This window comes from Mixia osmundae (assembly GCF_000708205.1).
Source record: "Mixia osmundae IAM 14324 unplaced genomic scaffold scaffold_12, whole genome shotgun sequence".
NCBI lineage: Eukaryota > Fungi > Basidiomycota > Mixiomycetes > Mixiales > Mixiaceae > Mixia > Mixia osmundae.
The window spans coordinates 87947-112505 of record NW_014575552.1 but is presented as its reverse complement, the minus strand read 5'-3'; the positions used below and the strand labels follow the sequence as shown (position 1 = coordinate 112505).

The 24559-nt window shown below is 55.2% G+C and overlaps 6 protein-coding genes across 6 annotated transcripts; 1 reads left to right on the top strand and 5 right to left on the bottom strand.

Moving 5' to 3' along the window:
- Window positions 1–116: 116 nt before the first annotated feature.
- L969DRAFT_54003 (uncharacterized protein) lies at window positions 117–5440 on the bottom strand (the record flags this gene model as incomplete). The annotated part of the gene is made up of 11 exons (XM_014709908.1): window positions 117–1893; window positions 1949–2799; window positions 2840–2891; window positions 2965–3044; window positions 3209–3292; window positions 3330–3440; window positions 3494–3919; window positions 3969–4163; window positions 4215–4285; window positions 4335–4586; window positions 4636–5440. 11 exons carry the CDS (start codon window positions 5438–5440, stop codon window positions 117–119), a joined length of 4704 nt encoding a protein of 1567 aa, XP_014565394.1.
- A 158-nt stretch (window positions 5441–5598) lies between these two features.
- Window positions 5599–7655, bottom strand: L969DRAFT_90356 (uncharacterized protein). The gene has a single exon (XM_014709907.1). It carries the CDS (start codon window positions 7542–7544, stop codon window positions 5688–5690), a length of 1857 nt encoding a protein of 618 aa, XP_014565393.1. The 5' UTR covers window positions 7545–7655; the 3' UTR covers window positions 5599–5687.
- A 52-nt stretch (window positions 7656–7707) lies between these two features.
- On the bottom strand, window positions 7708–9103 carry L969DRAFT_90355 (uncharacterized protein). The gene is made up of 2 exons (XM_014709906.1): window positions 8906–9103; window positions 7708–8848 (listed from the first exon to the last, which is right to left on the bottom strand). The coding sequence occupies exon 2, from the start codon at window positions 8750–8752 to the stop codon at window positions 7898–7900; it is 855 nt and encodes a 284-aa protein (XP_014565392.1). The 5' UTR covers window positions 8753–8848; window positions 8906–9103; the 3' UTR covers window positions 7708–7897.
- Window positions 8806–21021, bottom strand: L969DRAFT_90354 (uncharacterized protein). The gene is made up of 12 exons (XM_014709905.1): window positions 19989–21021; window positions 19803–19940; window positions 19088–19748; window positions 17836–19040; window positions 14181–17787; window positions 12775–14126; window positions 12618–12725; window positions 10526–12565; window positions 10273–10475; window positions 9897–10221; window positions 9668–9845; window positions 8806–9616 (listed from the first exon to the last, which is right to left on the bottom strand). Exons 1-12 carry the CDS (start codon window positions 20910–20912, stop codon window positions 9183–9185), a joined length of 11175 nt encoding a protein of 3724 aa, XP_014565391.1. The 5' UTR covers window positions 20913–21021; the 3' UTR covers window positions 8806–9182.
- A 79-nt stretch (window positions 21022–21100) lies between these two features.
- Window positions 21101–22514, top strand: L969DRAFT_96839 (uncharacterized protein; the record flags this gene model as incomplete). The annotated part of the gene is made up of 5 exons (XM_014709904.1): window positions 21101–21247; window positions 21300–21947; window positions 21994–22144; window positions 22192–22277; window positions 22326–22514. The coding sequence occupies 5 exons, from the start codon at window positions 21101–21103 to the stop codon at window positions 22512–22514; spliced, it is 1221 nt and encodes a 406-aa protein (XP_014565390.1).
- A 70-nt stretch (window positions 22515–22584) lies between these two features.
- L969DRAFT_53956 (uncharacterized protein) lies at window positions 22585–24552 on the bottom strand (the record flags this gene model as incomplete). Its single annotated transcript, XM_014709903.1, has 2 exons — window positions 22585–23523; window positions 23572–24552. The coding sequence occupies 2 exons, from the start codon at window positions 24550–24552 to the stop codon at window positions 22585–22587; spliced, it is 1920 nt and encodes a 639-aa protein (XP_014565389.1).
- Window positions 24553–24559: the final 7 nt, after the last annotated feature.

Sequence of the window (24559 nt, the reverse complement as noted above, 5' to 3'; positions counted from 1 at the left end):
GTGTGGTGTGCGTGCACAAAAGTGAGTGATTGCCGACTGAAGCCGAGCCGAGAGAGAGAGCGCGTCTGGAGCTAGCAAAGGGCAATGACGACGGACGAAAGAAGGGATGCATTCTATCAGACAGTCAAGACAGCCAGACTGAGCAGTTCAAGCCATACAGACATGCCATTCCAGTAAGAGTGGCTCTCGAGCCTCGGTCGGATGAGCGTCAATCGCTTGACTTCGGAGTCCATCTCCCAGCTGATCTCTGACTCCCATTCCTCTGCAGTCGCAAACCCTTTCTGCATCTTGACGTAGTCTGCCCACGAGATCTTCCAGAGCTCGTGAGGCAGCCTGAAGAGCTCAACAGGCTCCAGCTCGGCTGTCGCAGTCTCGGTAGGCTTCGTCAAGATCATCGCTGCCAGCGCATGGAGCAAGATGAGCGACGGTGCTCGCTCTAATGCTTCCTTGATGTGCCGGCAGATCTCATCGGGCTTGACTGACTGTAACGCGTCGGTCTCGCTGAGTAGCTTTGCAGGCGTGAGTGGCTCAGCAGCTACGCTAGCTGTGACTGGTGGCGCAACGAGCTGGAGGCCCTTCTTGAGTAGATCTGGCTTCGATCGGAGGCGAAAGATGACAAGTGTAGCTGCGAGCGCGATGAGAGCCTCGTACATGGCTTCTTTTGCGAGATCGTTATGTATATCATCTTGGTTTGCGGCAGTGATGATATCGTCTAAGCTGTCACAGACCGAAAACGGTGGACATCCATCCTCTGAGCGAGGTGGTGAACGGTCGGTCAAAGGAATAGCCCCCTCGCCATTGACGTCAAGCACTGCATTCTGAGGTCGCTTTCGTCTGAGTAGTCTGCTCCTGTGCTGATGACAGCAAGATCGATGAGCATCCGGGTACAGCACTCGGGACGCGAATGCGGTCATGAGCTGCTGGAAGCTTTCTGTCTCAGCAACGACGACAGCACTAGAAGCAGCTTCGGGCGACAAGATAGCGTCAGGCTTCTGATGCTCGAGAGGTGGCGACAATCGCGGCTTGCCAGACACAGAGGACATACCGTGCGAGGCAAGCGTAGGCATGTGGTAACTGCTGCGAGCTAGCAACGCTTTGCCAGGCATTGACCGCTTGATGTGTGCATTCTCGATTGCATCCTCGAACGCATGCGAATTGATCACATTGCCGATTGGACGTGCTGAAGCATTCAGCATGAATTTCCAGATGAGATGACTGGAGAGCGTGACCAGCCAGCGAGTAGCGCCGTCTCCCAGCGCTAGCCGGTCGAAGGTGCGGTTGACGGCCTCCAAGAAGGCGGACAACTCGCGCAGATACGCAGGCAAAGCTGTGGTGTGACCATTGGTCACACTAGTGATGCTTGGCGTAGGCGTGCTTGTGCGCGATAGCGCGGGCAGACGAAACTGCGAATTTGCAGCTGCTGCAGACGGCGACATAGCGGGCGATCCGGGCACAGATGCGGGTGGCGAAGCAGACGAAGTATGATCTTCGAGACAAGCTCGACCGACGATGGCAGCGCCGTGTGCCTTGAGCTCGACGACAAACGGCGTCATGATGCGATTGATGAGACCGTCCAGCTTTTGCTTCCAGGGCTTCAGCGTGTCGGACAGAAATGACGGTACCTGCATGCCGGCTTTGTCTCGCGTGACAGAATCTAGACTCGCGCTGATTACCCAGGCGCAACGAACAATCTCAAAGTCGAAGCGCTGAGCTAAGGGTGCCGCATCGGCTTCTTTGACCGTCTTTGCCACGTAGAGAATGCCTCCTGGATCGGCGGAAGGCAAAATGACGATCGATTCGAGGCGCGAAAGGTAGATTGCGAGCGTCTTCAGGACGGCAGATCGAAGTAAAGAGCGCAGCAGGTATTGATCGTGCATGGCATCATTGAGCTCGCTGTAGCGCAAGCTGTCTATTAGCATGCGAACGGAGAAGACATTTGCGCACGTACCTAGCGATAAGATCACCGACGGCTTTCGCTCGAGCGTATAGCGGCGCGGTACGGCCTCGCCAGACAATGACAGGCTCATTGTTGAGCGTGACCGATGGCCCAGAAGTGTGTGCTGACGCCGACTGGGCAGGTGTCGATGAAATGACGGAGACGCCGAGGGAAGCCGGCGCTGCGGGAAAGACTTTGTTGATTGCATCCGACAGACGCTGAGCGACTTTGGAGACATAGGATTCCTGCATAGCAGTCGCAGCTACAGGCTCGGCTGGACGCATATCAACGTGGTGAGGTGACGCTCCGTCGCGACTGTTGACAGGAGACAGGCCGCTGAAGCCATGGGAGCGCGACTTACGTTCGTCGCTAGTGGATCGACCGAGGCGTGTCAGGGACAAGCTGCGCTTGCCACCGAGCGAGTCGCTGACATCGAGCGTAGGCAGAGCAGAGGCAACACTGCTGCTCATCGAGTCAAGAGGGCCAATCGAACGCGAACGACGAGGCAGTGGCGCAAAGGTCGCTTCGCCCTTGTCGAGCGTAGGTGTGCTGGGCGAGGGGGATGCAGTGCCGGTCATGCGGCGCATGAGCCCAAGAGCAGATCTCGGCTTGTCTGACCTGAGACCAAAGCTGCCTGTTCGTGTGATGTTGGGCTCGACTGGCGTAGTCAAGCTGGCGTGATCTTGTCTGCTGATCGATGGCGAAGGCGCTGGCCTGGGCTTCAGCGTCATGGCCACCATTGTAGCGATACTTGTTCGAATAAGAGTATCCAAACAGCTGAGCAGACAGATCTGCTGTTGCTCACAGGCTGAACCGAGAAGCGGTGCCAGCCATGTACGAGTCACAAGGTCGGCCAAGATGATCTAGATTGCCACGGGAGTCAACTTATGGCGGCTCTTCGACGCAGCAGAGGTCGTATCCTGACGGCAGGATCAGGCTGAAGCGAGCATTCACTCTGTTTGTCCCATGTTGACATCTCAGCGCCGATCCAGAGAAAACATCTGTCGGTAGGCGCAGACGTGACGTACCCCGCAGCTTGATCATGAGCAGCGTATCGGTCAGAGGAGTAGTATCTTCCCATGAGTTGGATGATGATCAACGAGCAGAGCTAATCAGGTCAGATCTCACCAACACTTGTTGGTAGCGAGCAACGAACGAAAAAATTTGGCGCGACTTGATTGGCGGCAACGTGCGCAGCAGTGCGCTATGAGGTGACATGCATTACTTGCGCTCAAAGTGACCTTGAGCGCCACTGAACAGGGCAGAGAAGACAAAGGCTTCGCTGAGCAAGAGTCTGATGGTGGTATCAGTCCAGGTCTGCGTCGATGGCAGCGACTGCAAGAACATGATGATGCCCTGCGCGCTCGTGTCAGCTCTTTGTATGAACCACGACGGAGAGGCTGCGTGCCTGAAAGTCGAGCGACCGTAGCTTGTCACTCCATTTGACGAGGAACGCGAGGCAGACGTAAAGGTGGAAATCGGAGAACGCGTCAGTCCCTTCCGCCTGTGTGTCCGTTGGGGCGTCAGTCAAATTTGGCTACAGACTACGCAGCGTACCAGATACGTATCCCATAGCCTGATGATGTTCTTAACCTTCATCTCCCGCATGAGAAGGCAATTGATCCATCGGAAAGCGAATTGAATGAATTCGACATTGTGCTCCTCGAGATGAGCTGCCAGAGGAGCATCGACGCGCTTGCAGAGCTCCTTCAGTCGAGCGACCTGGCGCTGGATACCTGGCTGAGCAAATATATAGTTGTCTTGTATACCGTCGAGCAGTTTGGACAGGCACCAGTAGCTATCGGCTTCGAGCGCTGACAGGACATGTGCGGGCAGAACAGAGACATCGTAGCTTTCCGGATCTGCATCGATATAGCTCGATATAAAGACCTGCATAAAGGGTGTGACGAGATCGTTAATGCCTTGGACATAGCCACTGGCAGGATGCCTGATTGCCCAAACGTATAATATTCGCTCGAGAGCCTGCGATCGTATGAGTGCCGAATGCAAAGAATGCAACAAAATCTATTACCTTTTGAGTTGCTTCGAACTGCCATAACCTCACTCCGGGATTGGTGCGAGGTACGTCAATATGGATCTGATGCCATATCGCAGGATCGAGATTGGCCTCACCGCGAGAGAACGCCAGCCGTACGGCTTCAGCATACTCTTGCCGTTTCCGTGATAGTGCAGCAGCTCGACGTGTAGCCGGTCCTGGCAAGTAGCCCTGTCATTGCTCGATGAGTGTCTGTCTAAAACGTCGATGCAGCAGACTGACCAGCAAGAGCTGCCAGACGGCCGGCCTTAGCTCGTCCGGCACGCCAGACCATGCTAATTTCCTCAGTTGAGCTGCTCAGCCTGAATCAGCGTAATTGCAGCTATCAGTCATAAGACTCACTCAGGTCGATGCTCTCCGCTGACAGGCAAGTCACAAACTTTTCCTTGTTCTTGCGATCGCGCCTCTCCTGCGCATTCGCCGGGCTCTCGAAGAAAGTCACGCCATCACCAGAGTCGTCGTCGTCTTTGCTATCGTATGACTGATCTGCAACGTTTGAGGTAGCTGACGAGCTGAGCGCATTTAAATGGTCGGCTTGGCGCACAAATTCGCCGTTGCGATCCACCCTCAATCTCTTGAGCGCGTTCATTGGGTCTTGGCAATAATATCAGTTTCTGCGCAAGCATCTTTGCGCAGGTCATACCTGCAAGTATGTCGTCAATGTCGGGTCTCATCGCGTCTTCCATCTCTTTGCGCGTCAAGAGCGGCGTGGGATCGCTGAGCATGAGCCCTTCAATATTAGGCCCATCGACCATCCGTAGTTGCGACTCGTCCATGTCGTCTCCCCGGTTGTTGATGGCGTCCACGGTGACCCAGGAAGACGAATTGGAATAAGAACGAGCGCCGTGCTTGCCTGCGCTCGCGACTCGTCTGTTCTCGAGTGTCGGCGTGGACCTGCCCGAGCCACCGGCAGCAGGCAGTCCATCATCGGGCCTCGTGTCGCTTCCCAAGCCAGATTCTCGTCTCTGAGCGGGTTGAGGCTCTTGCCGTCGACCGAGAGGCGAGTAATCCCAAATGGACCAGCTCGCGGCAGGTTTGCTTTCTGACGACGAAGCAGAGATGGGTCGCGACAGATCTGAGGCTATGACTGACGCTGGGGATAGCGGTGAGGGGGCACGGCCTTTGCCTTTGAGCGAGGGGATGGTCAGCGATGGGCCGACCGAGCTGGATCGCTCGCTCTTGGAGCTAGACGTGCTTGCGGGCTCGCCGAGGTGAGGCTGCTGCCAGCTGTCCAGAGGCACAGCAGTTCGCTCGAGTCCGTTGGCATAGTCTGCCTCGTCGTCTGAGCCCTCATTCCATGCGTCCTCCTCCCATTCGTCCTTGAGGCTGGAAGCAGCTCGATAACCTTTCGCGCTCAGATGGACTTGACTGGAAGACGAGTGCGCACGCTGAACGCTCGGGTGAGATGAGGGTCCGCTCGTAAACGGCGACGGCGAGGCATACGACATCTCTGTCGGTGAGCCCTTCGCGCGTGCAGCTAGCAGCAAAGCGCGTCCAGGCGTCGATCACAGACCGAAATGCGCGACTCCAGGATTCGAGCAATGGCGAGCAATGCAAGGACTAGGGTACATACAGACATACACAGATGCTCATGCCGTCGTAGCAGATCGATGCAGCGAGTCAGGTCTGCTGCCGGCCCCAGAAGACCTGCGCAGCGAGTGTGAGCATGTTCGGTCAACACGCGAGACGAGTCAGTCACCTGTCCGACATGCGACCTCGCGAGACGCTCGAACTCGAGCTGGACGTGACCGCGGCGATCTCTGGGCGCTTTGCGAGGACGCGCGTGAAGCTTTCTTGGAGCGGGTCTCGAAAGCGTCGGATCGTCTCGTGCTCGCGATCGATGCGCTCGGCCTCTCGCACGATAGCCTGAGCCCATCTCTGCAATCCAGCCTGTGCTTGCAACTTGCCCGCTGGTGCATTCAGAGGACCGACTTTGGGCGGAGGACCATGCTCGTCAGGTGAAGGCACGCCTTCGCCCAAACGTACTTCCGAGCCATGAGGCCAAGCAGGCTGGCCGAGTGATGTGCGCGGCGAATTTGAGAATGGCAGCTGGGGCAAGAGGGCGAGATCACTTCGACTGCCGTGCGTCGTGCCAGCGAGCATCGTGATGCCAAGCGGCGCATCTCGTTGTAGATTCATCTTGTGCTGAGTGCGAGATAGCGAAGCAACTGACATGCTCCTCGGCACGCCGCGCTGTGATCCAGAGGCCATATCGCGCGGCGATTCTGACAGCGGCGTAGGCGGAGGTGGGTCAGCCGAGCTGACAAACTTTGACACAATGTGATTCGGCGTCTTGACTGCTGGCGTCCTGAACGTGACTTGGGCTGGACGTGCGGGAGGTCCCTCTGAAGACGTGAGAGGATGGCGGGTCTGACTGGGCGCGGCAGAGGGCGGCGAGACCGAAGTCGTACTGACGATGGCAGCACCGGCGAGATTGGCAAGGCTCTTGATGCTGCCAAAGTAGCCTGACGCTCGCCTGATCGGATCGAAACCTGCCGTCTCGCGCTTCGGGCTCGCGCCGGCTGCGTTTCGCAAACGATGGGTTAGATCCGACATGGACTGATTGCCCGCTCGTGCGGACGAGACATTGGATGCTGCTGAGGCCTGTCTGTTGTGTGAAGCTCGTCTCAAGGGCGTTGTCTCTAGCTGGCGGACACTTGACGGGCCGGCAACAGCACGTGCAGGCGAGTCTGACTGGGCGCGCGAGGGCTCGTGAAAGTCGCCTTGGGCTTGACTGACATCGAGCACGGGCCGCACGGCAGACTTTGTTCGCAGGCTCGAAGACATGCGTGGTGCAGCATAATTGCTCGCTGTCGAATGGTCTGATCTGTACGATCGTATCGTCGAAGAGGAGGACAATTTCCTGATCTGTTGTGGCAAGAGCCGCTTGAGGCTGGGCGAGCCTGCCAGGATAGGCGAATGCTTATCATCAAAGTAGTCTCGGGATTCCAGGTGCGCCTGACCACGCGCAGCTTCTGCCGTTGCAGCATGCCTGTGCGGCGTGCCACTTGCTGGCATCGCATTTGACGGTCTCGGGGAAGGCTTTGGCGGTGAGGCTATTGCGATAGGGGCATCAATGAGCTTTCTGGTGTCTATTGTGTCTGTGTCTGTGTCCGGTAGTAGCGCAGCCCGAGCAAGAGGTTGGTCAGAGGGCGAGGGTCCATCGGTAGCGCTCTCCCATCCCTCATCTCGCGATGTGTTGCCTGTCTCCTCGTGTGCTAGCTCGTTCAAGCTGACACGAGAGCCCTTTGATCCCTTGCTGCCTTTGCGAGCTTGCTTTGGCCGCTTTGTCTCGCCAAAGCCGTGCAGATTGGTCTTGGAGTGTCGCCTGGGCACGATAGCCGGAGCCTCCTCCTGAGCTTGGGCATCGTCGGCGAGCGTAGTGAATGCAAAGGCTGCCTTGCCTGTACCAGCTAGCCTGCCTGAGGAAGTGTTGCGCTTGATCGGATGACTGTGCCTCCGTGCTTGCTTGCTCGACTTTGCCTCGCCGAGGTTGCTGGTCGATCCGTGAGAGACCAGCTGGGTGGATGAGCCTCTACTGGCAAGGACCATATCGACCGACCAAGATGACTATGCACACGTCTGCATGATCGTACTCTGCCTCGCTATGCCAAAGCTATGCTGTCACCGGCCAGAGATCTCGGACGTTATCATTGGCCCACGTCACAGCTCAAGCAACGACGCGACGCAAGCCAAGGCCAGTTCAAGCGCCCAAGCCAGCTCAAGACCGTCAAGTGCAATGATTGGGACATGACCCTCTCCGAACAAAGGCTTTGACTCGCTCAGCTTGTTGTGGGCCCTTGGCTGAGCGCATTCGAGCAAGGATGACGCCCTCGCTAGATCATTGAGAGCACTTGCGTTGGCTTGCCACAGTGACGAGGCAAGTGGTAGTGCTGCTGCAGCTGCTACTCTTCCGGCGTCATCTGCGGACCGAGGTAATGAGCCGAGAAGCCATGTGCTGGCGGAGTGACCTGCATCGTACGTGAGAGGATTCCGCCGCCGAAGCCAAAACGCTTGGGCGGACTGTACATTTCGGAAATGTCGTCATAGCCTGTGTCGTCCAGGTCGCCAAGGGGACGCTTTATGCCGGCTGAGATGGGCGAGATGGAAGGACAGTCGCCCATGAGAACCTTGAGGTAGTCGTCCTTGTGAACCTCTGGGGCAACGGGACGAGCTGCTTTGATAGCAGTCACAGTGATTTCACGGATCTTGACCTGCAGAGCTGCCTCGTCGTAGATCTCTTCGATCTTCTGAACGGCGCCCTTGAAGTGTTCGAGCTGCTTGTCGACCCTGTTGGCCTTGCGCAAGTGGTTGTCGAGATTCTCCTGAGCTGCCTGGACCATACGATCGTAGTAGAGATCGAGGTGCGACTTGCTCTGCCCCACACTAAGGGCCTCAAAGGAACATGTCCAATAGGCTTGCTTAGACTCGTCGAGGTGTCCAGGGTCGTGCTTGCTTAGACTCGTCGAGGTGTCCAGGGTCGTGCTCGCTGATGAGAACGACAGCGATTGATCAACTACCGAGGGGGATTGTGGCAGCGTCCAGGTCATGATGCTGATCTCAGGCGATGTCGCTATACAAGTCTGTCTTCGATCTGTGATGCAAGCAACAGCGCTCCCAGAAGGTTGTTGGCGGCGCTGGGTTGATTCGTCGAGAGCGCGTACCGGTGGCAATATCGAACCGCTCGTCGCACGTGGCCAAGTCTGGCTAGATTGTTCTGATATTTCCATGTTCATGAGATCATCCGGATCGTACTGCATGTATTCCCAGTGCACATGCCAAGGCTTGATGGCCAAAGTGACGTACTCCTTCAGCCGAAGTCGCCAACGCTACCCTCTGCTGTATAGCTCTTGCCTGTTCGCGCGATTGTGCAGCGAGAGACTACCAGCGTACCGTCATGCCTACATTTGTTTGACTGCTAATGCTAACATTGCGCTAGATGCTCCCAATCTGCTCGAGCTCTGCTGAACTTACGTCACGAGCCGAGGCCGAGCAAGTTGCGAGTGCTTTGCAAACGGTCGTCCGACGTCACAGATCGCAGTCGTAGCTGAGAATGCCAGACTACAAGTATCATGTTGTGAGTGCGTGCGGGAGAGGAGATCACCGCTGCAATGGTCTCTGGTGGTCTGGACGCAGCGGAGCAAATCACGTGATTGCTTTTTCGCGTGCAATGTACAACAGAAGGAATGTCTACAGCCATGGTAGCCAGATGGGATCCATAGCACTGAGTCGCTGTGGATTCGCGCTGTAGCTGAGCAGCTCGAGGATGGTCTGGTTCGCGGGCACGACGCCGAGCGGCTGATTCTCGCGATCGATCTTGCAACTGAGCAATTGAGCGCGCCGAACGATGTTCTTGACGTTGGACACCGTGGCTGCGCGTACGAGCTTGTCTTGCAGGGTCTTGTGCTGCATGTGGTGCCAGGCAATGACTTCTTCGCGCACAAAGATGCACAGCCGATGCTCGAGATCGTCCTCTTCCTCCGTAAGCGCCCCAGCGATTGCCATGAGAGAAGAGGTCAGCAGGCCTTCTGTACCTACCGCTGTGATGAACTTCTGAATGCTCGGCGTGAACCGGAATGGGACAGCCTCGTTATTGGCAAATTCGGGCGCTTGAGGCGATAAGGCTGCACGGCTAGGTCAGACGGGACTGCATGAAGACGGGCAAGCGGGCTCACTCGGCAGCATATCAGAAGTGTGCAAGCCACCGTTGACTCGCGAGAAGAGGATGCGCGAAGGTAGCCGAGATCCCATACTGAAGACATAGGTCATAAAGATAAAGCTGGCCAGCTGCTGCGTCATTCGCTTGCGGAGATGCCAGAGATCGCTCGCGGATACCATTGATCGCGCCATGTACTGTCTCAGGATGTTACCCTACTGCTCGCTTATGCGAGAGCAGCGACTTACATTCTTCAAGACCGTGTCGGGGAACATCTTCGTTCGTACTTCTTCGTACGCTTCGAGCTTCGTCGCGGCTGTGTTCAGACGCTGAGGTGTCGATCGTGAAACAGCAGCGTGGGCTTGTGCAAGTCGTCTGAGCTTCTCAGCGTAATGAATGATAGGGTCGTCCTTGCCGATGCCACGTTCATGGCAAAAGTTCTCGTATATGTCTTGCAAGCTGACAATGGACGCATCGTTCTCGAGCAAGCGGACGTGAGGCGCGAGTGGCACAGCGATCGGGACCGTAAACAAAGCATTACGCTTCCTCGATTCTTTCCTACGTGTCAATGGTCTGCAAACAGAGCTGATCAGCGCTTGCTTTAAGAGACTGCGTGGGACGCACGAATTGAGCATGCGGAAAAGCTGCATGATTCGCTCTTCGCGACGCGAATGTCGCGCAGCTGGTAGCTGGATAGCGAACGAGTGCAAGCTACTATCGTGACCGACGATAGTAAGGCGGCGTGTGCAGATGCCCGAAAGTCTGCTGACATCGAATTTGGACTGGAAGTGTCCAATCCTGACGAAATTCATATTGCTGTCCTCGTACTGCTCGAGCACATCAGCGATTATCCAGTTAGCTGAAACTTTCATGTCACCTTGAGGTACTGTCCAGGTACTTCGATTTCGTCAAACTTCTGATATTGGAATTCGACAAGCCAATGCGAGCAGACTTCCAGATTGTGACGTTTTGCTTTGCGATCGAGTACGACCTCGTATCGATCTCGCCATCTCTGCAATCGTGCGACATAGCTTTGCAAATTCGGCTTCGAAGCCAAAAAGTCGCGCTCGAAGTTCGTCTTGAGCGGGCCGGGATGCAAATTCTCTGCGAACCGGGCAACGTTCTGCACGGTCGGCTGAGGTAGGGCGCCGTCATCATCGACAAATGCAGCTCGAGCGATGAATTGTTGAAGAGCGTCATTGAGAAGCGCGCTGACTAGCCTGAAGATGTCCTCCTCTGGCGTCGGCTTAAAACGCTGCTGAATTTGATCCCCAATCATCTCCATCGTGAGCGTAAGCAGTGGGAAGGCAGTCTTGAGGATGGACATGATCTCCTCGACATGCTCCCATGGTTGACGAGGCGCGATCGGTTGGTTTGGTACAACGCCGGGTGGTACCGAGGTCGGAATGCCTGCAGCAGCTTGCACCGGCAAAGCTGGTGCAGGCGTTGTCGCTTTGCTTGCATCTGGTATAGGGCCTGACTCAGTGCCCGTGCCGTTCGTAGCAGCTGCAGCAGCCGAGATCTTCGCCTCTTCGTCTTTCTTTGCAGCTTCGCGAGCCTTGGCTGCCATTTGTTGTCGCTTGACTGCGCTGAGGTCCTCATTAGTTGTTCTGAGCAGATAGAACAGCGCTTGTGGGTAAGTCTTGGCAATCTTCATTAAGATTATGCGAGCATATCGGGCTTCTCGATACGAGAGCGAGGAGAGCAATTGCGGTATGAACGTGATCCAGTACCATACAGGTACGTCGCCTTTGTAGAGATCGAATGCTTTGGCCACCGTCCCGCTATTGTCGTCGAGACTGAGCAGCCAAAGTATTCTGACAAGTATCTTACGAGCTCGAGCATTTTTGTAGAGCCCGGCGGCCTGCAAGTAGCAAGACACGGCGTTGGCTGCCATGTTGAGATCGTTCGGATTGTCTTTGAACATTCTGTCGTGGTACTCGCCCCATTCTGCCCATGCTTTCGGGAAGGACATATCTGTACCCACCGCTTGATTGAACACTTGCGCTGCTTCCTCATGCAAGTTAAGTCGTGCGAGGAACATGCCCTTGAGCGTGAAGAACTCCGCTTTCTGCGCCGGGCCGAAGTACATGAGGTTCGTATTGTTGATGACTTCGAGGCCCTGGTTGAGCTCCGTGGGACTTTGGTAATGACACCTTGCTTGCTCTCGAAGCTTCAGGAAGGCCTCCTGGATTTCGATGTTGGGCAGTGTATATATCTTTGTGAGCGAAGTGATGCAAACTTCGTGCAAATGATGCTTTCGAGCAACATGAGCGAATCGGTTGATAATCCAAGCTGTCTCATGGTAACCGCGATATGCATGTGAATTTGCTGCTGAGCCACCGCCGTTCGCGCTCGTGAGCGCAGGGATGAGTGGCAGATAAGCTTTGTTGATTGCAGAGAAGACGTGCTGACGCCAAGCCACGAGATCACTCCAGATATTGACATCATCCCAAAGATTTGGCAGACGTTCGCGCCACGTCTGCAAAGTGCCTTTGATTTCGGCCGATTTGGCTTCGAGATTCTGTGCAGTAGTTTGCGATAGGCTGTTGAACATGAGAGATGCTTCTTGCAGCTCGACAAATTGCTGAAACACATGTAGCAAAGGCAGATGTGCCTCAGAGACAATGTCTGGCAAATAGTACCATTTGCGAAGTGCAAGCTGGATGCCCTCGTCGCACAAGCGCTGAGCATCGGTCTTCTTTTCTTCGCCGGGCGTGACTATGCCAGCCTGTACCTTCACCAACGCCATGTAAGCCTCAAATGTTCGTCGGCGAGGCGTGGCCTGAGACTCCATGTTATCGATCGACTGCTCAATAAAGTCGCGATCGCTTTGCCAGTCTGACAGCCGCCATGCGCACTCCAGGAAGAGGTCAGCATTGCCTTCGTGCTTTGCTAAGTCGGTCAAAATGTCCCACTGCGATCCGCTGCGCATGAGACATGGCTAAGGTCAAATGTCGTCGACGTACCTGCTGAAGCTTCTGTGCGCAGAGCACCCAATGATCCTCCCAGACGTTATATTCCGACTCTGTGAATGGCATAGCGCCTGACCGTGCCTTGACTTGGGCTGCCTCATACTGCATACGTGCGTCAGCGACAAGGGTCTCAATACTAGCTTCGGGTTACCTGAACCTGTGCTTGTTGCCACAAGCCGTGCTGTTCAAATGAGATGGCAGCATTCGTTTCGTTATAATACGATCGACGTCGCCAAAGACCATAGAAATTGTCGTACTCGGACAGGTCCGAATAGAGCTCCGCAAGTGCGTCGCAAGTGCAGTCGCGCACTACGTCATCCTCGCGCGGGTCCTCGACGACATCTTGCATGATCTCCAGAGCGACATGCCACGCATTGAAAGATTTGCCAAGGTAGCGCACAAGATGAGGTGGCAGCGCCACTGGCGGTGAGCACGCCTGTGCGCTGCTCAAAATTGTCTGGATGACGTTGGGTCGACGATCGCGATTCTTCGTGTGCCATTCTTTGCCCAGCAAAGAGATAATGAAGCGCGTCATATCCGTCTGCTCGCGACGAGTGATGCAAGGCCAAGCGGCTTTGAACGTCGAGATCCACATGACATGCGTTGTAGTCGCGTCCGCATAGAGCAGTCTACGCGCTGCATTGACCAGACCGCCGACTTCGTATTCAGCGAGCGCGTCAACGAAGGCTTGATTGGGTACCGGACTTGGCGCAAGGCCAGCGAACAGCTTGCGCTTCGCATCTACCGCACCGAGCAGAAGGTCAAGCGCCTGGTGAATCCAATTTGTCTCGCCGATAGACTCCCAATTCTGCACTCCGAGGATGTAGTACAATCGACTGAACAGCGAGCGATCGATGCAGCGGTCGAAAACTTCCAGGAAACGCGTGCGGATCGTCGCGTCCCTGTTGCGACAGCCGAGCAAGAATGCCTGCTCGAGCCTAACAGTAAGCTCAGTCCGGGCGAGCGCTGGGTCGGTGTAAATGTCCAGAATAAGCTGCAAGAAGTCTTTGAGTAGCGCGTCATCGTGTCGATTTTCGAAGGTCATCATCTTTGACAAGATGCCGGCTTTCTCGCGAACAGTCGGATACGCTTCTTTGCGCTCTTTGATCCATACTGACATCATTTCGAGCACGAATCGACATACTTCTGTGCTTGGCGACTTTTCGACAATTTGCACAAGTGCCGAAAGCAGCCAGCGCCTCTGCTCACCAAGATGCGAGACCCGTCTGCGGAGGATCTCGAGGGTAGACATCAAGATGCGTGAAGTGCCTTCAAAGGCGGGCGTATTGGCAGTAGCAAAGTGCTCTTTCGTCATGCGCGTAAGTACGCGGATAAGAGGGCCGAGGAATTCGTCGGTAACTTCAGGCTTGTGCTTGACCCATGCCTGTAGAATGACAATGGTGCCTTGGATGTTGCTAAGGCTGCGCAGACCGTCATTGATTGTCATCGTCGCCCACTTAGTAAACCTAACGACATCATCATCCTCATCGGTGATGGCGTCCGCTGCGATCAAGATGTCATCAGCCGGGAAGGCGCCAATCGTATATATAGACTTGCCCATCGTCATCTTCTCATCCTCTCCTTTGGAGTCACGCTGAGGCAGGATCTCAAAGGTCCGTTCGAGGATCGGTCGCAGGGACACGTGCAATCTGACCTCCGATGCTGACGTGACTTTCTCGATGATCTTGATCATCGTGCCGAGATTGTCGAGCACCCAAGCGTCAGGCCGGAAAGACTGGACGACGCAGAGAACATCGATCGTATTGCAGAGGGTGTTCAGAGTCTGCTCATTGATCTCTGCATTCGTAAGTGTCCGGCTGAACCAGGCAAGCTTTGGGCTGACGTCGTCCCAGATGCCACCGCCAAGGAACTCTTTGAGTAGATTCATTGCTCGGGCGGCGACACCACCCCGCGAAATCGGCTCTGAAGCAAAAGCCACTAAGCGAATGAGCGTGCTGATAATTGTGTCACGGTTCGGCAGTGGTATACTGTACGCATTTGAATTGCCGGACGCGAGGCCTGCGCTCGATGCAGCTACAGAACCTGCGCGACCCCGCTTAGGCACAGACGTATCAGAAGTAGGCGTCTTTAGAGACTCCATCTCGGCGCCTTCAGGCCGCACAGATTTGCCTAATCGACGTCGTTCCCATTGCAGCAGCATATCAATGACGTCGACAGTCAGGACGCGCGTCTCGACAGTGCTGAGTGGTCCGAAGGCGAGCTTGCTCAATGAGGAGACCATGTTGGGTACAAAGAGACCGCGATATGGGAAGAAGAGGTCGCAGTGTCGCGCAAACAGGTTGTAGATGTGCGATAGTTGAGGCACACTGCTGTGACCTTCTTCTGCGAGCACACGGCGAGTGCAGGCGATCCAGCCAGGTGGATCCTCTTCTGGATTCGACCTGAACGGTAGCGCTGGAGCAAGCACGTCTAGTGCCTCTCGGACAAGAGCACGACCCTCGAGTTGATGCGCCCGCAAAAGATGGTTCCAGATGACGAGAACAATGCGTGCTGGAGATTCGTAAACGGCCAGAAACTGAGCGATGAGGGCATACGCCGATTGCTTGACCGTGATATCCTCGACTGTGATCTGTTTCCAGCCATACTTGATGACGTCCTTCTTGTTCTCGGCGATCGACGAGTATCGATGTCGGACGATCAGGGTCGACATGTGTAACAGCTCAATGAGAAGAGCTTCCTCTGGGCCGCCGGGCGAGCCGCCAGGATGCTCTAAGCCTGGCTGCCAGATAGTCGCATGTAATCTATTGATGATCACTGCGTCGACCAAGCCAGCCTCGCTGTTACCTCGGGAGAAGGCGACATAGAGCATTGGATTGATGATCACTCGCAAAGCAGCAGTCTTCTGAGATTGTGGCATCGTCTTGTCGGCAAATATGTCCAGGAAGCGACTGAGTATGCGTGTTCTGAACGCGATATCTGTGCTCTTTGCGATTGTCTCGTAGTAAAATCGAGTCAGTGCGAAGCGGTCGGATGGGCAGCGCCAGGTGTATACGTCAAGCATACGGAAAAGAAGGTCGATGTGCTCGGCTTGCCGGAGATATATGAGGAAGATGTCCAAGAACGCTGCATCTTCGGCCAACTGCGACATATGTGAGATGCCCTGTGCGCCCAGACGCTCTGCACGCTGTGGCGACTGCCATCTACCAATGAGGAGCTCTACTATGCCAGGACGCGAGACTATCCACGACGCATCGTGCTCGCAGAATAGCTTGATGAGTAGTGCAGCGTGCAGCGTAGACAAGTCGAGTGATTCCGCGCGGAAAGCTGGCGAGAAGAGCTCCATATGCTGCTCATTGATACGTTCCGCTAGGGCATCGACATGACCAGATGCCATGACGAAGCGGAAGCTGCTCATGAATCGCTGTTCACTCATGCGAGCGAAGTAGAATGCAGTCGACTCGGCAGGATAGAGGTTGAGATAGCGTGCTAATGGCTCAGTGAAGACGCTCGCTGTAGCTTTGCGGAGATGTAGCTCCACATCGGCGACGAGCGTGCTGACATCTTGCAAGAAGTCGACAGAGACAGGATATGGCAATAGATGGAAAATGTTGATTATCGCGGCCATTATCTGGAGCTCGCCATGCTCGTTCTGAGGCGCCAAAGCGGCGGTCGTCATTGCGTTGGGCTCCGCAAGCGCACGGAAGTGATCGAGTAATTTCTGACCGATTTCCTTCTTGAAGTAGCTTGTGAGCAGCTCAAGAAGACGAGCCAAGCCTTGCAGACCGGGCACAGTGAGTCGCTTATGGTCAGACAAGTTCGTCAAAACTGGGCGTAGACCTCCCTGTAGCAGGTCCTTTGGCAACTTGCCTTGCTGATTGAGTACTTGCTTGAGGCCCCAATAGGCAGCGTTGACGACATCTGGCGAGCGAACGTAGAGCAGTTTGAAATATATGCCCAGCGTCTTCATCCTTGTCGCATTGTATTTGGGAGACAGAAACTCAGGCGTGGCCATTGCAGCTGACAAAAGCTTCACGCAAGCGACGCGCAGTGTCGTCAGAAGCGCTGCATTCTTGTGTTGCGTTGCCCGCCCTGTCAGAGCAGAGTCTTCTGCGTCTGCGATACCAAGCGCCTCCGTCAATAGTCTGAGCAGGGGTGTCTCCATCGATGCCTCAGGGCGATCTTTGTTCTCCTCGAGATCGATAAGTGGCGGACGCAGCGTGATGCAGTAGCTGACTGCGTCGATGTGACCAATTTGCATTGAGAAGGCTAGCGCGCGAAGCGGCTTGCTGAAGATCGGTCCGAGCAGCCGCTCTCGCACAGGTCGAAGCATCTCCGTGACGGTCTTTCCAGTCGATTTTGATAAGATCTCGAGGGATGCCTTGGCTGTTTCACGTACTGTCTCGACTTGACTTGACAGCTCAATGATCAGCATGCCAATAAGGAAGTTGTGCTTCTGCACTTTGGACTGCTGAGCGAGTGCGGGATTCTTCTTGGGAGTTTCTGCAGGCGCAGAGTCTGCAGCGAGCTTCGCGCTGTTGGGCTTGTCTACTTGCATTGCGTCTGCGCTTTTACTTGGATCCGGGCCTGCCTCGATCTGTGCGCTTGGCGGAGCATTACATGTGCCCAGAATGTGTAGCAATGTTTGCGAGACTTCACCGACATTACCGGGCGGGTCAGATGGCATGTCTTTAAGCGTGAACAGCAATGCGCGAACGAATTCGAGCTCATGATCGAGCATCCAGTTGAGACCAAGCTGCATCTTGGACGTCAAGATGGCGATACCAGTGGCACCCCCAGTCTTCCGCTGCCAAGACTGGTCGTAGCAGAGCGAGCTAAGCCGAGCTGCTAGTTGTCTCAGGATTGCATGCACGAAGGCAGGCTTCGGGGGATCTGCAGAATCCCTGAAAGCGATGAGCCCCTCAACGATGCGCTGAACGTGTGCAGCCGTCTCGCGAAGATATTCGGACTCTGCCGATGCGAGCGACTCTGCCATTGCGTCGATCATTGCCGAAGAGAGCGGTAGGACGTGTCGGCCAATCGAACCGTCGATCGGCTCTCGTCGTAGCTCGAGAGCGAAAATATACTCAGCTAAGCGCATCAGAAACTCGGTCGCTTCTTCTCTGAACTCGTCGACACGAGCAGACTCAAACAAGCCTCGGACAGTATTGCCAAAGGTGTCTTCGTTTTCGCCGTAAGGTAAAGTCTATAGGCATTGTCAGCTAATGCGCAAGCGCAACGCATGTGGGCTTACCTCCTTCAGGAAGATGACGACCGCATGCTTGAAGAGCATATACGAATTGCGCCTGTAGTGGATATCTCCCCGTCTGATCATGCGGAGTGCAAGATCGACAACAGGCGCTAGCCTGATTGTCTGCAATTGACCATCGAAGTGCACGGGGATCGTCGCCTCTGGCCCGACAGGACGCCATTCGAGTTTAACGGGTCCCAAATTGCGTCGATTGCGCCCTCCGATCTTGCCGAGGATGCGCACAGTCGTGTGAGCATGCTGGTGGTTAAACGGCACAGGCCGCAACAGCTTCCACAGAGCAGCCATGACGTCGTTGATGACAGGCGCCATGAGCGGATTGAGGAACTCTTGGGTCAAGTTATCGACGCAAAGCTCGAGTGTTCGCAAGCCCTGACTGACAAGCTCGGGACCGGCTTGAAGCGCCAATACCAGGGGCTTCATCAGGAAGCTGAGATACGGCAGCAAGACGCTGAGTCTGACCGGTACTGTCAAGCAAAGCTCGACAAAGAGATCTCGCTTGGATCGTTCGGCAGCATTTAGCAACCCATTGAGATTCTCGAGCAGAGCTTGCAGTAGCGGCAGGACTTCTTTGTAGAGCAGCTCAAAGCGACCTCCGCCTATGCTGCGGAAGAGTGCACGCAGAAGAAAGTAGTAGTTGGTCGGCTCTGGTGCTTTACTCGCCAGCTTGAGCGACTGCATGATGATGTGACCCAGGAGCGGCTGCAGAACGATCTCATTGACATCTGGAAAGATGGTGATAGCCATGAACGACATCTTGAAGAGTCGCAACATGACACTTGTCTTCTCTTTGTCTGCGCTACCGATCTCATCGAGGCGGGCGACTAGGAAGCGGAATGAGATGCCAACAAAGGCTTGTGAGACTGCTTCGTTTGATAAGAAGGCTTGGGGAATAGCCAGCAGCTCGTGATTCTGCAGCAGCTCGTCGAGGAAGAAGGCCATGCGCTTGTCTATGACTTCCTGAAAGATAATGAGATCCGTGATCAGGAAGATGGCACAGAAGCCATCGGTGACATCCTTCGCCTCTCGCCCGGCCTCGCGTCGCGTATCGAAGATAGACAGACACTGTATACAGCCTGTGAAGAGTCGACCCATCTGATCCGCATCTGGCAGGGGTGAGCCGAGGTGCTTCAGCGCCGTCAAGATAGTCTTGACGCCGAAGATCAGGTTGCGGAACAAAAAGCGAGCATCTGCAAACGCATTAGCCTGGAGCGAAAAATGTAAGAAGCGAGCTTGCCCTTGACCGGATCAGGCTGAGGATCCGTCATGACGATCATAGGCGCGATAGGACGTCTGCGCTCGATATCGATCTCATCCACTTCCTCGCCTTCGGCCTTTTTTGCAGTCTTCGGTCGAGCCCACCGCGTCCATTCCTTGCGCACCTCTGCCATTCCCTCGACCTTTCGGACAAATGCTTCGAACATACAGCTGAGCAATTTCGTCGCCTCTTCACGATCTTTCTTGAGAATCGATTCGATGAGATTGAGCAGCAGTTTGGAGCACATCGTCTGAATGGCAGGGGCTAAGGTCGGGTCATGAAGACTGCAAGAGTAGGCTTGCACTACCCGAGAGAGTTGACCGATACTGAGCTCCATGCGGACGTGATGAATGAGATCAGCAAGCATGCTGTAGGCGAGAGGCCGAAGAGTCTCGTGAGGTGTGACGCCAGCTCCGACAAGGACTCGCTCATCTAGCACGACATCGATGTAATTGACGAATGCACTCCTGAAAGCCGTCGACAGAATGTGACGCGTTGCGACTAGCAACTCTTTGCGGTTCGAAGAAGCGTCAGGCGGGCAGTCTTTGAGCAGCCTGATAGCAATCTCAGGGATCCGATCACGGTACGGCTCGAGCGTCTTGTCCGCAACGCGCAAGACGTATGCGAGGAATGACATTGTCTGTACAGCCGAATAAGTCAGCTGCAGGCTATCTGCTTATCAGTGATAGCTGACCTTGACTTGAGCTACTAGGAGATCCTGAAACCTTGCGCGCTTGCGTTGCATGTTTGCAGCGATCCCGATATGAAGGTCACCTGCGAGCTTAGCTTGCTCGTGCGCGTAAGCTTGAGGAGCAGGTTGCAAGCTTAGGAACTGCAGCAAAACTTTAGTTCTGTATGAGCGCAGGTCGCAAAAGCTAACTTGAAAGATGAGGGGCACAAAGACTTCTATCTCTCGGCTGACGACATCGCGGTAAGTTTGGAAGAGGAAGACGATTGCGATTGGACACTCGGTCAGAAGCTTGAAGCTCGTCATACCAGTCGGGATGATATTGGGATGACTTGCAACCAGGTCTTTCGACGCATTGGAAGGCAGCACATCTGGTACGGCTTCGCCACCGGTGCCATCGGGATTGGTGCCAAAGACTCTTGGGACGGCATCGGTCATGCCTGCGTAGATTTCCTTGACAGTCGACAGGAATTGATCGACCGTAGGCGCCAAGATGTCCTTGTATGAGCGATGGAGATCAATCAAGATCTTCATGCAGAGGCAAGCGTTGTCTTCATTGTCTGTCCTGACAAGCTGGAGAGCGACGACCATCATTTCCATCGCGTGGTCCTTGTGCTTGCCCGAATGAGGTATCCTGTGTAGCGTCTCGATCAGGACATGGCGCAGACGTTGCTCGTTCGTATTGGTGTTGAAGGTGACCTTGCCCTCCTTGAGTATGGCCAGGATGACGGGCAGCAAGTGGTCGAGAAAGTGGATATACTCGCTGTCACGCTGATAGAGATCGATCCTATCTCGGATCTCTGAAGCCAGATTGAGCTTGACAGAGGTCGGCAGAGATGGATCGCTCAGTCTGGCGGCGTAGGTCTGCTCATCTCGGCCGCCAGACAGAGAGGAAGGCGGCAAAGAGCCAGCTAGGCCAACCGAGCCAGAGGCTGGCAAAGAAACGCTGGGCGACCGACTCGTCGACGCTCTGTCACCCGTCGCAGCTGCCATATTGGTCGTGCTAGCACCTCCCGAGGCTTCCCCAGAGTGCGCGGAGCTCGCTGAAGCTGCACTCGCTCGAGTCTGACCATGGCGAGTTCGAGTAGCAGGGCCGGTCGGCGAGGCCGGCGCCATGGCTTGACTGAGCTGCTGAGCCTGTCGCTGAGCTAATGCAGCAGTTTCGGAGCTGCACGAGCTACTCAGAGCCTACTGAGAGCCAGTCGATAGGTGGCCACTGTCGCGCTGGTGGGCTCTTCTGGCAGCGCTTCCTCCTGGAAATTGTGCCTTGCACGTGACCATCACTTCAATTGCCCTCGTCAACCATGGCGGCAAGCTCGAGCGGGCTGCAGCTGACAGCAGGCATCAGCCTGGGTCCTTTTGCGCTGGGCGATACACTCTGGGATGTTCTCGGCCTGCTCCGTTCCGAACGACTCGCCTTTCCTACCGTGCGCGTCGTCCATGGCGAGCAGGTTCGTCCAGCAGTGCGCACGGAGCTCGGTGCAAGCTGACAGCAGATGACAGAAGCCATCTGTCTCGCCGATTGTGCTCATACTGAGCAAGCCACCCTTACGACTCGTCTTTCCGGGCTCGACACAACGGTTATCGCTCATTGAGGTCGAAGCGCCGGGTGATCATGTCATCTACAGAGCCAAAACGCTCCGTACAGAGCGAGCACAAAGTCCCACCTCAGCCAGAGAACGTCTGTACGCTACCCGACGCAGCCTGTCGCGTCTATTCGGACCGACCTACGCGCCTGTACCCCATCCTGGCTACCCGAACGAGCAGCTCGTCGCTTACCCGGGAGCAATGTTTGGCTATGCCACGCCTTCCGACGGCTCACACGAGACCGTGGAAGAACCGCTGACGAGACTGATCGTCACTTGGCCTTCGTTGACTCAGACGACGCCAACGGTCGGATTGACACGCGTTATGAACGAAGCCATCTACTTGCCAATCGCCAAGCCCAGCCCAGCAGAAGATGATGATCGTCATCTGAATGGATTGAAAAGCGTTGATGTGCTGCTCAGCCCAAAGGCAGGCTGCTCAGCCATCAAGCTGCGATGCTTCTCCGACTCGCCACGAGATATCGTCATTCGGCTGAACGAGACGACAAGCGAGGACCTTTTCTGCGACCTCGGACCACCGCTACGGCAGTTCTACAAGGAGGATGTGAGCTCGAGCGCGACCCGCTCGTTCTTCGCTCACCTGTGCCCAGGATCGTCTGACGATACACTCGCAACATACAGTCAGCGAAACAGGCAGCAACCCATGCTTCTACTCCTACTTCAACCTCGGCATCGAATTCCTCGTCAGTCCGGACAATCTCGTCATCAAGATCATCCTTCACAGCAACCTACCGGGACAAGGTCAGTAAGAGCAAGGAATACAGATGTCAGCTAAATAAGAAGAGCAGTCCTTTTCGGCAGCTTTGCGCGAGCAAACTGGATTCTCCGACGGGAAGATGCTTCAGAGGACGAGACGGGCATCAATGGAGACGAGGTGAGCCGTGTCGACAGGCTTGGTATGCACCTACTGATACCCCATCAGATGCCTGCCATTCGCACGACAATTGCATCGTGGGGCTTGTCTAATGAGCCCATGCAACCCATGCAGCTTGATCGAGCGGCAGATGCACTCGATCTGACGCTCAAAGCACCCACCCGACTCGTTGGCTACCCGAATTGCGTCTTCGAAGTCACCGATTCGAAGACAGTCGAGACTTTGTGGTTGTTCTGATCTGTAATCCTCACTGTTGCTTGTATGTCCAGCTGCGAATGTACTACAACATATGTACAACAACTCTGCTTCAGACGATCACACATTCGGTGTTGCCTTCTTCTTGGAATCTTTCCCTCAGCGCAGCCAGAGGTATCGTCACCTGTCGTCGCGCTCCATCGCCTTCTTCTGCGTCCGAGCCTTCCGCGTCGCCTTGCATGCCAGAAAGGAAAGCAACCATGTCGGCCGCGCTGAACGCTCGCATACCTCTCTCGCGTCCACCCTGTCGCGCGTTGCGCTGCAAGATCTCTGCTGCCTGAGCCGTTCTCACATGCTCTGACGCTGGCTCGTCAACCGGTCCAAAAATCTTAATCGTATTGTCCAGTCCAGAAGCAGCCATGAGCGGATAGATCCGATTGAATTGGATCACATTGGTAATCTCGGAATCCCCCTTGAGGATCGTTTCGATTCTTGCCGTCTGCAGATTCCAGATGAAGACATGCGAATCGTCAGATCCAGAGACGACGTGTGAGCCAGTGCTGTCAAAATTGACATCCTTGACTGTTTCCTGATTGCGCGCGCCCTTGTACTGTCGAACAGGTAGAACGATGGGAACGTCGCCCTCGAGACTGCGCTCTCGCTTCTGACGATTGAGCATGGCTTGGTGTTGCCTAGCACGCGCAGTGCCCGTATCGGAATTCGACGACTGTTCACTTTGGCCAGAAGATAGCTCCATATCGCTGCTCGAATCTGGCTCAATGTCTTCACTGCCTGCGTCTTCGTAAAGACCGCCATCGTCATGGATGTCAAAGCTCGGTTCATCATCTGCCAGGGTGACAATTTCGGAGTTGTGCGAATCGGTCTCGCTGGGCAAGTTGACTTGAGGCGGTCGTTTTCGTTTGGCAGGCACCTTTGGTTTTGCTGAGCTCCTCCTATGCGAGCGTAAGGCCTGCGACTCTTCGTGAGTCTCGCCAAAGACGTCGAACAAGTATACTCCGTCTGCTTTCGCATTTGAATAGGACACGAGTAGCTACCGGCCCGTCAGCTAGCTTCGAAAGGGACGATAGATGAAGCTCACGTCTCTTGCGTTGTATTCGCTCAGCTTAGCAGCTGTGACGTGATTGTCGCCTTCGGCTGTGTATACTTCTGATCGCTCGAGCTCGGCTGGACTGGCTAATGTGGCAGGCAGACCGAATCTACGGACACATTGAGTGATCCTGCCGGGCTTGCTGGCTAGGCCCCAATGATTGTTGGCATTCCTGAGCATTCTACGATCGTGCAGATAGACGAAAGGACTCGAGCCGCCGACGACCATGAGCTCGGGACGCAATGGCGACGTTGTGAGCGTGTAGAGTGACATATAATGAGATGAGTAATCGACGAGCGGATCAGGACATTGGTACTGGTCTCTCGGCAGGCAAAGGTGAGGTATCCGTAGATCGTGTTGCCTGACCGTGCCATCCTCAGAGCACGTCAGGAACAGATGGGCGCTGTCCTCGAGCGCGACTCTCTTGACTCGATCGCGATGACAGCGAAGAATGCGAGTACAAGCAGGCGTGGGCGCAGAGTATATATCCCATGTATTGCCACTATTGTTCATATGCCGCACACTGCCGCTGCCCTTGTTGAGATCGAAGCAGCGTATCTCTCCGTCGCCTGCCGCAGACACCAAGCCAGCATTGGCCGAGTGAGGCAAGAACTTGGCAGAGAAGATGTTAGCAGAGTGTCCCGTCTCGATGACCCTCTCGAGACCGAGCGAATAAGGTAGATCAGGTCGTCTGCCGAGCTTCCAGAGACAAAGACGAGTGTCATCGCTGCCACTTAGCAACCTTTGGCCGTCTTGTGACCAAGACAGAGTGTTGACGCATCCGCCATGACCGGGCTGATCGAGACGGGAGAAGCGCCCATGAGCGTGTAAGGCGTTGGGACCATCCCGTTGCAGACCGAGGACTTGCAGTCGATCGAATCGTTCGATGAGGTCATCTCGCGCTCTGAGCGAATGTCGCCGAGCGAGCAATCGACCTGGCCTTGAGCAAGAGATTGTCGCAAGCTCGTCCATACTGGTT